The sequence below is a fragment of the Onychomys torridus genome, chromosome 1, assembly GCF_903995425.1.
Source record: "Onychomys torridus chromosome 1, mOncTor1.1, whole genome shotgun sequence".
Lineage (NCBI taxonomy): Eukaryota > Metazoa > Chordata > Mammalia > Rodentia > Cricetidae > Onychomys > Onychomys torridus.
The window spans coordinates 62,695,400-62,708,366 of NC_050443.1; the positions used below are offsets into that span (position 1 = coordinate 62,695,400).

At 41.7% G+C, this 12,967-nt stretch overlaps 1 protein-coding gene and 1 long non-coding RNA gene across 2 annotated transcripts in view; one reads left to right on the plus strand and one right to left on the minus strand.

Annotated features, from left to right (window-relative positions):
* Adamtsl3 (ADAMTS like 3) overlaps positions 1-9,028 on the plus strand; it is a 291,872-nt gene extending 282,844 nt beyond the window's left edge. Inside the window, exons 29-30 of the mRNA XM_036188825.1 lie at positions 6,267-6,478; positions 6,969-9,028. Of these exons, the coding sequence (XP_036044718.1) occupies positions 6,267-6,478; positions 6,969-7,075 (319 nt within the window). The 3' untranslated portion in view covers positions 7,076-9,028. The remainder of the gene's footprint in view (positions 1-6,266; positions 6,479-6,968) is intronic.
* Positions 1,148-9,157, minus strand: LOC118584545. The gene is made up of 3 exons (XR_004945044.1): positions 9,015-9,157; positions 8,468-8,629; positions 1,148-1,254 (listed from the first exon to the last, which is right to left on the minus strand). It is a non-coding gene; the product is annotated as an uncharacterized LOC118584545 (long non-coding RNA).
* Positions 9,158-12,967: the final 3,810 nt, after the last annotated feature.

The window sequence follows — 12,967 nt, forward strand, 5'->3', positions numbered from 1 at the left end:
AACTGTTTAGTTTTCAAGGGGGCTGTTTGTCTTTCTCTTGCATGAAAGTCTGCATGGACAGGCAGTAGAGTGGAACTTGACTCTCTAGAGCACCTGGATGGCCAGCCACCACCTGCTGGCTCTACCACCCCAGCAGATAACCTCCCAGCCATCAGCAAGTGTGAGGGAACCTCCAGGCTACACAACACCAGAGAGTTTTCACTCCATCGCTCTTTTATTGTGTGACCTTGGACTTCCTAACTGTCTATATCTGCAAATGGAATAGAATCATGCATGTCGTCTTGAGGTTAAAATGTTATAATTAGTGAGCGTGGTGTCAGCACCTAAGCAGTCCTGGTCATAGAAAACACCCCACAGCTAATTCTTTCTTACTGCTCCACATCCTGAGTCCTGCTGAAGAAAGTGGAATGACCTTGACTATTGGCCTGGTTCCTCTTCTGAGTCTTCAGTACGGTTTGGCAATGTGGAGTCAGCAGTATTTCCTATTCCCACAAGGTGATTTTGAGCCAGAATCATTCTCCTCCAATGGAAAATGTTTGTAGCAGCTGCCCTCATTCTCAACAGACAACTTAGTTTCCTACTTGACTGAGAAGATAGAGACCACACACAGATGTGCAGCATCCCAGATGTTTCCCTTTGCAGTCATAAAGACACATTTACAACACAAAAGCAACTATGGATGGAGCCTTCTATTTTAACATACTTTACATATTTCTCTGAAATTTGATTTTATATTTAAGAATATATTATAAACATGAACTATCTCAGCACACACTGGCTTTATTTAAGTCTGATATTTCATATTCCATTATGCCCGTGGGTATATTGTTTCAGTTTTTTGCCCTTACAAACAGATGCTGCAATAAACATCTTAGAATGTATGTGTCTTTATGCTCAATTACATTTTTATGGGGTAGATATTTAGAAATCAAATTGAATTCATAATCATGCCCCCTTGGATATTTCCAAATCACCATCAAACTATCTAAACAATATGAGAGTTATCTCCATTTTCATTAACATTAGATAGGTTTTCAATCTTTCAATTTTTAATAAATATGAGAGTTCTTTTCTGTAGCATTTTTCGGTTCCTGTGCCCCTTTCCTTGAATCCACCTTTCTTGTTTTTCCTTTTGCCTATCATCACCCCTGACCAAAGCACCATCATCTCTTACCTAGTCCAGCCATCCTGTTGGTCTCCCTTTCTCCGTCCTTCTTTCTTCCAGAACAGTCTTCATGCTACAGATCAAGGCAGCTGTACAAATGCAAACATAACCAACTACTACAATTCAGCCTTTACTTGCTGCTAGGGAGAAAGCTAACCAAAATGTTTAGTGTGGGGCTACATGCTTATATCTACTTCCTCCTTCTTCCCTGAATTCTCTTCTCTGCTCTTCTCTCCATCTGTTTCTTGATATATGTGTGTGTGTGTGTGTGTGTGTGTGTGTGTGTGTGTGTATCTCACTCCCCTTCCTCTCTTTCTTTCACATATATGGAATATTCATGGTACTTATATGATCTTGCCATATCATCCTTATAGTCCTTGGAATGACCTTACAGGTTCACTCAAAAGCTGCAAAAACAAGAGGCGGAAAATGTAAGAGAAGGAAAAGGGGCCTATCAGGTGACTCTAATCTGATCAAATAGGCTCTTACACGAAGGATATGGAAGAGAAACAAAGGAGGAGCTTTGACTAGGTTAGTAAAAGAAAGTCTCCAGAGCTGTTCCTATGTGAAGGTGCCAGATGCCTTCTGTTTACTTTGTATGGCTTTTCTCTGCCTGACTGGCTGGCCTGTGCCATAACTTGGTGTTCTTCAGGGCTGTCACTTTTTTGTCTCGTATGTCTGGTAGTTTGTGGATGGAGACTAGGTTGATGCTTAGAGAGAGCTGCTGAGAGGATTTTCTCTAAAGTTTTATAACCTCGTTTGCCCCACAGATGTCTGCTGGATTGGTATGCTTGCTGTCTGTGGGTTTAGGGAAGGTGTGTATCAGAAGGTGCAGAAGGTGGCCTTAGCTGCTCCTTCAAAGAGCTTAGAGAGGAGCAGTGGGTTGGAGCAGAGACACCCCATAGAGGCCACAACAGGGGCTCAGTAAATGGGAGATGGTGTTTTACAGATATCCCATTGGGGGCTAGGGGAGAGAGTCAGTCGGTTGGTGGGCTGTCTTCTGGTGCCTTCTGTAACCCCAGGAAGGCTCATGATGTGCAGGTTCTGTTGAATGGCATCGTAGAAAGCCTGGGATATACTTCAACCATAGGAGTGGAAGTAGCCCAGACTTGTCTAGAGGAAACATGAAGACCTATGGGACCCGAGGAAATGCTGAGGACATAGACAGGTTCTCAGAGTGATGATTTCCAACCTTGTCCAGGAGTCATCACATCCTGAGGACTCCTTTTCAGAGATTTTCTGGCAGACTACATCTTTGTTAGGCTGTCCACTTATGTCTGTTCTTGACAATTAGCCAGGCTTGGGCCTCACTGACAGTCCTTAGAATCGATGGCTCCATCTGGCTGGTAGTGCGAGGATTATTTGTAGCAGGAATAGATTGATAAATTGAGGCAATCTAGTAGAACAGTCACTTCCTGCTTCCTGCCGCCATCATACATTGGTAAACACATGAGGCCAAACTGTGTTTATATTGTTGATGTCTACCCAGCCTCCATCTGACTTGGGTCTCCCCATTCCAACTCATTCTGTCCCTGCTCTGAAGGTAGATGCCCTCTGCTAAACCAACTTTGATCTTTGTTTTTCAGCCTCCGAGAGGTCCTGGGGTTTGGCCTCCATGTTGGTTAACAGCTACCCAGGTTTTTCCTCCTTTGCATTTGGGAAGGGTTTGCCTTCAATCAAGAGGAAACAGTTGAATTACTTAAGTCTCTTCAGGCCAGAAACAGAAGCCAACTTGGAAGTTTCTGCAAAGAGGGCAAAGCCTTATTAATAAGACAGGATTGCCTGACACTTGTGAACATCCATTACTAACTTCTTGAATCTATTCTTTTGTATTTGTAGGAAGCTGTCCTCTGGAGTGGGAGAAAGCCAGGGAGTGTTCAGTCTGCTCTGTCGGTCAGAGTGACGCAACTTTTGGGCTTTAGGATTTATACCCACTGGGGAAAACAGGCCCCTCTTCCCTAAATCTTATATAACCAATTAGGTGGGACAATATTGTTTCCTAGTTAAACCCTTTGATGGTGTCTCCGCCTACTGGCGAATCTAAGCATTGCTTCCCACTTTGTGTAACATTCTCCTTCACAAGTCAGGCTTTCACAAGTTTCTCCGTTTCCTTACACTTCCAGGAATATTTCCACATTCCTTAGAAGAGATGCTGTTTAAGCTGTAATTTAGTTACAGTAATGACATGAGAGTCCCCGGGGGGCTTCTGGAAGATCAGGAAGGACTGTGAGCGGAGAATGGGAAGTCATCGCTTTGCTTTTCTTCTCTCACTTCTTCAGCTTTGGTATTTGGTTTATTATTGGCTTTTTCTAAACAGCCTTCATCCTCTCTGGTCTATGTGGAAGACACTGTTATCCCAAGCTTCATGTCTTGTTCCACATCCTCTATATTTCAAAGAGAAAGACAACTACTGAACCGCCTTGTTAGGACCTTCTACCAGTCATCTCTGGGCTCAGAGTCTGTCTCCTACCTTGCAAATGTACCTTCCATAGTGATATGTCCGAGAGAACAAGGACAAATCCTTCAAAGTACGTCTGCTGAGAGGCTGTCCTCTGAGGTATCTTTCCAAACATCAGAAAACACCGAGTTTCTTTTCTATTTAGATCCCACTTTCCAAATAAAATGATCTTTGTAATTGCTGGTGACAAATCTCCATGTGGCCTAAATGTGAATGGGAGCACACACCCAGTGGCAGACAACCTTGCAAGCTGAGACATTGTTGTCATAGCTGAGTGTTTGGGGACTTACCAGCAGCCACAGAAGGCTTGTTAGCAAGTCTGACGTGGCTTCTCATGTCGTTGTAGTAACTCTCTTTCTTGCATAAACTGATTTGCTCCAGATTACAGTTCTCGGTATATACTGACTTGATGTTAGAAGTCCCTGGGAACATGCAGCTTGTTGGCCATGCCTTCCTTGTCAGATCATGTTTCAGGGGAGATGCTAAGCCTCAGGTATTGGGTAATGGTGTCACTCTGTGATGTATGGTATAGGAGCAGGGGACATATCTCTCTCTCTCTCTCTCTCTCTCTCTCTCTCTCTCTCTCTCTCTGTCTGTGTGTGTGTGTGTGTGTGTGTGTGTGTGTGTAGCAGTGTTGGGGATTGAATCTAGATCTTTCTGCCTACTAAGCAAGTGATCTACCACTAACTATTTGTAGCACAAATCTTAAAAGGTCTTATTAATAAAAACAAACCCGAAGCCAGGTATTGGGGTGAATGCTGGAAGATCAGAGAAGCAGAACAAGCCACAGCCACCTCACCTTGCCAACTCCTCAGCTGATCCTGTTTCCTCAGTCTAGAAGCCTATCAGTGGAACTACTGGTGAAATTATTAAGGCCACTCCACGTAGTTAAAAGGGAGGTTTATTTTGTGGGGTAACTTACAAATGAAGGGATAGTTAACAGGGTCTGGCAAAGGTATGGCGCAGTCTGGCGGTGTTCTCTGGAGAGCTCTGCTCGGTCTACCTCCAGCATCCAGGGTCCCAGAGCCAAGAGAGACCTCTCCTCTCCTGGGTCTTCAGCTTCCTCCCTCAGCCCCGCCTTGTGGGCGTGACCATTACCGAAGCCTCAGTGGGGGTTGGAACTTCCAGGCCAATGCTGGGATGGCTACCCATTACATCTCCCCCTTTTGTCTAAATAAGAAAGTTCTAACCTAATACAAGACTATATACAAAGAAATGGTCATCAAATATTTTCCAGGAGTAATGAGGGATAATGACCTAGATAAGTTGGAATTACAATAAATGCAAACAATATCAAGCAAAAAACACATACTAAAATCCAGGGAAGTCTAGAGCGTGGGTAGGTGGCATGTTACAAACATCATTCCAAAAGGTGTCCTATCCTAAAGAACCTGAGTCTAATACTTAATATATTCTATCTAAGATATTATATTTGTATATATACTAAGTTGTAACTACAACTGCTAGTCTTCAACCTCATCAAAGACCTGAGAAGGAATATAATAATACCTGAGAAATTCCTCAGCTGATCCTGTTTCCTCGGTCTGGAAGCCTCTCAGTGGAACTGTGCTGCTAAAAAGCCTAAATGCTTAACCAGCTATATTTCCTCCTCCTCATTCCTTAAATACTTTTCTGCCTCCTGCCGTTTACTTCCTGGGATGAAAGGCATGAGTCACTATGCTTGGCTGTTTCCAGTGTGGCCTTGAACTCACAGAGATCCGGAAGGATCTCTGCCTTCGGATTCAATCTGCTAGGATTCAAGGTGTGTGTGCCACCATTTTCTGGCCTCTGTATCTAGTGGCTGTTCCGTTCTCTGACCCCAGATAAGTTTATTAGGGTGTACAATATTTTGGGGAACACAATATCATCACCACATTTCCCCAGGCTATTAATTTTTCTTTTTTAATTTTGGGCTTTCTGTAGCTGAGGCAAAATTTGACCTTTGAGTCTTCTTACTTCAGACTCCCAAGGAGCTGGACTCACAGCCCTGTGCCCAGCTCAGGTCTTGGATTTAGATAGAACACTCTAAGGTGCAGAGACCTTGTGCTCGCCATCAGTGGAGCACCACCACCTTTCCTGGTGGTGAGGATTCCTTTGCAGTGATTTCACACCCTGTCCATTCCCCTTGCATACAGCTGAGTGTGAGCACTCACCACTGGCTTCTCACAGGACAGTGCTCTCTTCTTGCCTCATACCGTGTCATCTCAGCCACCTGTTGGCTCTCTTCAAACATGTTTCTACTTAATTTCAGTACTGAGGGAGCTTTTCACCCATTTCTACTTCTTCATTTCCATGTGCTTAATACATTAAGTCTTAAATCGATGCTATTACTTTTTCTAAAGTAAGTCTTCCTCTCTCCCTTTTATCAAATATTTTTGCCAATTTCCAGAGCCTTCCTAACATATCCAGTGATGGGGCCATTCCCAACATCTGGGGAACAGTCAGTATTCTCAAGTATCTACTTATCTTTATTATGGTCAGATTGTCCCAGTACTCTGCTTATCCAGCTATGGATAGTGCAAATCAGTTTTCTGAGGAAGCCTTTGACACATGGAATACTCATAGTAGGAAAAAGGGCTTGATTGATGCCAGCAAAAAGTGGTGTCTTTTCCCATTTTATATTTCTATTTTTTTCCATTTCAGACCTGCCTTTAGGAGGAACTGCACCTCGGGGCCCTGTGAGGCATGTTGGCGTGTGGGGCCCTGGAAGCCCTGTACAGCAGTCTGCGGCAGGGGCTTCCAGTCTCGCAAGGTCGACTGCATTCACACGAGGAGCTGCAAACCTGTGCCTGACAGACACTGTGTGCAGATGAAGCCAGCATCCTGGAGGCACTGTCTTGGGCCTTCCTGTGATAGTACGTACCCCTCTCAGGTATCACCAGCACCCCAGACGCTTGGTCAAAACCCAGACACTACTGTGCCCACCTCACAGGTGGCACAGGCAGCAGCTCTGAGTCATGAGGCAGTGGCAGGCACATTTTCCTCAGCAGTCTCCTCTGCTCAGCCTGAGCCAGTGGGCTTGGATAGGTGAGCAAATGTCCTAAAATTACACAGTGAATATAATTGCGTGTTACTTGTCTAGGGGGCAAGTATGAGGCTTTCATAAGTTTTCCAAGGGGCCTGTGGTCCCACATAAAGTAACCCCTACCCTTAACACTGAAAGAAGTGGCCTGCGTCAGAGGATCTATCTGTAAGGATCTCAGGGTACCACAAGACATCGAGTGGAGAAGTGAGCTCACCGTGTTTCTGACACAGTGCAAAGCAGTTGCCCAGACATACCTAGTTCTTACTCATTCTCTCATGAGCCACGTGCTATGGATTCTTTTCTTTTCTTTGTTTTGGCAGGAAACTGCACAGATACAACGCATTACTGTACATTCGTAAAGCACCTTAACTTGTGCTCTCTGGCCCTCTACAAACAAAGGTGCTGCCAGTCGTGCCTAGAAGGATGAAACGTTGGCAGGGTTGTGATGCTGCTGTGGTGAGAAAAGAAAGAGAGAGGTTCTTTCCCCCGTGTCTCTGGTTCAAAACCACACACGTCTTCAAGTTTCTAGATTCTATGGTCAAGCAGAGGTTGGTGCAGGAACGGAGCCTGCTACAAGTTTGTAAAGTTAGCTTGGCCAGTATTTGGTTTTTAATTCCAATTCCTACAAACGATGGATTCTAGGATTAGCAAAACTGCATCAGCAGCCATGCCCTTGCTTGTGTGACCTCATCATGAGCACATCATCACCTGCTGCGATCTGTAGACCAGTCAAAAGTGGTCCATACTGAAGACTCTGCAGCTGAGGGTTTCTCTCAAGTTGCAGAGTTTCAACACATTTTGTGTGTGTGTGTGGGGGGGGTGGTATTTACCATTTAAAGACTCTGGCCAGTAGCTGTTCAGATGTTGGCACTAATGGCATTTTTATAGATCCTTAAGTTTATTATGTGAAGAAGAGGCCATCTCCCTTAACAGCTTATGACACCAGCTGGGCCAAGGAACACTGCGAATGGCATCTCGTCTTCCCTCTTAGAGAATCCATGAAAGAAAACACAGTACACCTGGCTGCCATTTTCATAACTACAGAAATCGATCTGTGACCAAACGAGGCATCCTGGCAATCAGAGAGGAAAAGTTAACCTTTCTACTGATTTTGAAGTATATTCAAAGCTTTCTTTTCAGAGCTGTGAATGAAACTTTTTTCTAAGCACTATTCTCTTGCACATAGAGATCAAAGCCTTATTAGATGTAATTTATGCATACAATAATATTCCTGATGATTTTTATTTTGGAAAGTTTATTAGAAAGTAATCTAAATAAGAAATAAGATAGTTAAAGGAATTGTTTATAGTGAATGATTGTTTTAATTTGAGGTGATTTTGTTAGTAAATCCAACATCAATTAAGATTAGGCTGGAAAAAAACCAATTTGGGGGTTAGGAGCTAGAGCTGGGATTTGGGTTGTACTTTGGGAAGAAGAGTTGAATTCATCTTGGACTAGCACTAGGATTCAGTTAGGTGAGAAGGGAAGTTACATCAGGGCTAAGACGAGAGCTGACTTTAAGGTTAGAGCCAGTTCAGGAAGGAGTTGGGTCTCTCGGGCCCACGCTGGTGTTCATGACAGTGGAGTAAGTTTTGCTGCTAAAGAAGGTTCAGGCTAGCATTCAATTTTAACCCCTACAATTGATTTGGCTATGGGGACCTTTCCCTGATATTTTACCAGTTATGGCTTTAGATGCTACACAACCCCAAATAAATGGTCCTGCTTCTTCACTCAGTGTCCCGACTGCTTGCATACGTACTGCCCACAGCCTCCTGGCATGTAACGCAACCTTTCCTGAGGCAGGTTGTGTTAGACCTACCTCCTGATCAACATGTGAACAGCGCATTGTGGCTTTGGATTTGTCTGTAGAGGAGCTTGCTGAGCCTCTCTGTCATCTTTGGAGCATAGGTCTCTCTTCCGTTCCAACTTCAGCCTCACCGACACTGGGATAAACACTACTGTAGGTGGAGGGTTTGGTGGTCTGGAACGGACAGGGCAGAGGAAAGAGCACACCAGCCCTTGAGTTGTTAGTCATCAATCTCATCTGATAGTTGAGCTTATTAAGTTAAAAGAAAGATCATTTGTAAAATACCCTTTGTATATATTTATTATATGACTCAAAGGTGCAATATTTTATTTTGTATAGTATGTAATAAAGACATGGGACATATATTTTCATATTAACAAAATTACTTTTTAAACTGCTTTACCTTTGTATTTAAGTTTAAAATGAACCAACTTTGCTATTGTACTTTCATCTTGTTAACATTCAAATGGCATTCCTGTGTACTGTATTTTACTACTGTTTTTATAACATGAGAGATAATATTTCCCTTTGATGATCCTTAATTCAGAAATAAATTCACCTTGAGTATCCAATGGCATCCTTAGGTGGCTTCTCTGTGTTGTGCTTTTGCTAGACTTTGGAACTGTCTCCTTGCCTGTCCCCTTGTTAGTCCAGTAGCTCCCTTAGTGAGTTGACATCCCAGATTGTCCTTTGCATGAGTTTCAAAACTGAAAGATCATAGAAATTCACTATGACTTCACATTCCAATCCTTTATGTCTTGTGGATCATACTTTTAAAAATGGCAATAGCAAAGTAGGTAGAACCCCAGGATAGATGGTAGACAGGCACAGAAGTGCATGCTATATCCATAGACAGCAGGGCATACTAACGCCTCTTTATTTATATATTTGAAAGACTTGTTGTAGGCTCACAGTTTATTTGAGAAAGTACAGATTTCTAATACACGCCTTGTCTCAACACATAAAGAAATCTCCCCCACTAGCAATATCCCCTTCCCATTTCTGTGTTTGCTGTAACTCATGAATCTATATGTACATATCATAACTGAAAGTCTGTAGCTTTTATTAGGGTTTGTTCTTGGTGCTGTACATTTTGTGGGTCTTGACAAATGTAGGATAACATGTGTGCATCTTACCATCCTATAAAAATCCCTCTTTTTTTTTTTTAAACTCTTTATCCCTTTCCCACTTTAATTTTGTGAAAGATGCCTGTTTGGTGTGTGTCTAGTTTCATTTCTTGCGTGGATATGACCAGGCATTCGATCTGCAGTTGGTGAATGACTATCTGCTCCACTGTACTAGTTCTGACCATCTGTCAGAGACTACCTGCTGTAGTCATGTGAGTCTATGTCTCGGTCCTGTATTCTGTTCTATGGATCTGCTGTCTGTGCTTTCATCACTGCAGTATTGAATGTTGTCATTTTGCTAAGTCTTGAGGTTGGTTACCATCCACCAACTTTCTTGTTCTCCCTTAATTAATGTTGTTTTGACCGGTAAGGGCCTTTGGCCTCTCCTTAATACTGTTCAAATGATCTTTTCAGTATCCCTTTGGGGGGGGGGTGTCTACAAACTCTATGGCCAGCCGTGTTGATCTGGTCTGTGTAAGGCAAGAGGAAGGTCAGTTCGACATGACTTAGTAAACAGTGTTCGTTCAAACTTTGGGAGTCTGACACCGGGTAGTTTATTTCAGGTATATTTAAGAACAAAATAATTCAGAAAAAAAGTTTCTGATGATAATTAACTCAATCCCATATGTACAACAAAGCTTAAGACATGAGTATGTTGAAACTCATTGTAAAGTACATATGACCTCTTCCATAATTTGACTGCATGTGACTTCTTAGAGGTCTGGGGAGGAACTGGTAGGGTTTCAGTAATATAGATAGTGCAAAGGTCACCAGGCTATATAAACCACATCTGCTTCCATCTGTAAAGCACATGGGCTCTATAGATTGACTGAGAAAGCAGGCTCAGAGTAAACAATGATCAAGATAAGGGGCTGGGAAGGATGGCGCTAGAGATTGACTAAAATAAACTTAAGAGTTTTGGGGAGCCAGGTATGGCCTGGCTATTAACCACATCCTTTCCCAGCGACAACCCTAGTGTTTCACATTCCTGGTTTCCCTAGTGCTTGCTTGGGAGCACAAGGACTTCATTTCTCCTACAATCCATAAAGCAACTTCCTAAGATTTTGATAGGGATTACATTGAAACCACAGATCAAGTTGAGAATTGTCATCTTGATAATATTAGGTCTGCCTATTAATTAATGGAGAATATCTCTATTTAAATAGTCTTTTATCAGAGGTTTGTAGATTTTCTCACATAGAACTTGAACACATTTTGTTCAATTTACATCACTTAATTTTGAATGATTCTAATGTAAATAGAGTTGTTTTTAAATTTAAATTGTACCTGCTTCTTGTTGGCATGCAGGAAATAAACTTTTCCCCCAAGAAATACTGAGGATTGAACTCAAAGCCAGGCAAGTGCTCTGCCACAAAGCTACAATCATAGCCTAGTAATTAACTTTTGTATGCTAATTGTATGGGCAACATTGTAATTACTTATTCTTTCTAGAAACTGTTTTTTAGTCTGGGAGGATTGTTTTACATAAATTATTGTGTCATGAGTGAACACAGTTTGACTCCTTCCAGTGCTGTGTACTTCCAGCTGCTTTCTCGCCTTACTCCACCAGCCTGGACTTCTAGCCTGTAGAAATGGGTGTGGAGGGGAATTCTTGCCTTGTTCCTTATCTAATGGGAATGCTTCAAGTTTTCATCATTAGGCAGATATTAGCTAAAAGATTCTTGTGTATATTCTATGCAGTTGAAGGACGTTTCCTCTATTGCTCATTACTGAGAGTCTTATCATAATAAGTATTGAATTTTGATAAATGCTTTCTTAGAATATATTGGTCTGCTCATTTGATTATCTATGTGTAGATTTTTTTTTTTTGCCGGGGGGGGGGTAAACTTTGTTTTATTTAGTCATATTTTTATGTATTAAATAAAATTGACAAAATAGGGGACTATTATATTCTCACAGGATCATGTAACTAGAGAGTTATTCCTTACTTTAAAAATATTAATATGACAGTATAAGCAAACTAAATTCCAGAATGATGGTTTTTATTGTTTTTAGTTGTGTGTGTGTGTGTGTGTGTGTGTGTGTGTGTGTGTGTGTTCTTGTGAGTGCCCTTGGAGGCCAAAGTTGTCAAATCTCCCTCGAGCTGGAGTTATAGGCTATTGTAGGTCACCAAACATGGATCTTGGGAACCAAACTTGGGTCTTCTGGGGAAAAAAAGAATTGATCTTAACTATGGAGCCTTCTGTACAGTTCCCAAATTCTGGAATCTTATTTAGCAGCATAGTGGTTGCTTATGACATATTAAGCTCAAATTAATTCATCTATTTAATCTTAATAACAATGTAATTAAAATATTTGACATTAATAGCTTTTTATATATGAATAGCTGAAGTGACATCTTATCATTTTTAATTTATTTTGAGAATTTCATGCATGAATTCTGTTATAGCTTAACAGGATTTTAAATATTAAATCAGCCTCCCACATCTCCCAGGCGTGTGCCATCACTGCCTAACCTCTATGTCTAATCTAGAGGTTGGCTCTGTTGTTTGATCTTCAGGCAGGTTTATTAGGGTTCACAATATATCACCACAGTTTTCCTTTCTTTTTCTGGAAGTCTTTTATCTCTACAGGGCTATTTTAACTATATTTGAGAAGAGAATAATTCATAAAAGTATTTATTTATTTTTAATATACTTTATCAAAAAATATATTCTGATCATGGTTTCCCTTACCTTAACTCTTTCCAGATCCTCCCCATCTCCTGACCCATGCAACTCTGCACCCCTTCTCTCTCTCTTTAGAAAAGAAACAGGCAAAGAAAAAAAAGCAAACCAGAATAATGACACACACACACACATGCATGCCTACACACAAGAAACACAGAGAGAAAGACATACACATAGACATACACACAAAAAAAAAAACCTATAAAAAACACAAAATTGGAAAACACAACATACAAGCAAAAGTCCAATAATACAAAAATGCCAAAACAAAGCAATTTGTTACCAAAAGTCTGGAAAAATAGCATTTAATTCATTTTGTGATGACCATCTATTGCTGTGGATGGGATCTACCCTTAATTGTGATTAATATACACAGTAAGATTCCATTTGGAAAAACTATCTTTTCCTTTGCAAATAGATGGCAACTGGAGAAATCTTTTATTAGGGATTGGAGCTTCTGTCCCCTTCTTTCTCTCAGTGCTGGATCTCCATCTGCTTTAGACTTGTACAGGCTCGGAGCATGCTGCCACAGCCTCATGAGTCATACGTGCATCAGTCCTGCTGTGTCTGGAGGACACTGTTTCTTTGGAGTCATCCATCCCTTCTGCCTCTTACAATCTCTCCTCCTCCTCTTCAGCATAGCTCCCTGAGCCCTGAGGGGAGGGTTTGATGAAGACATCCATTTAGGAATGAGT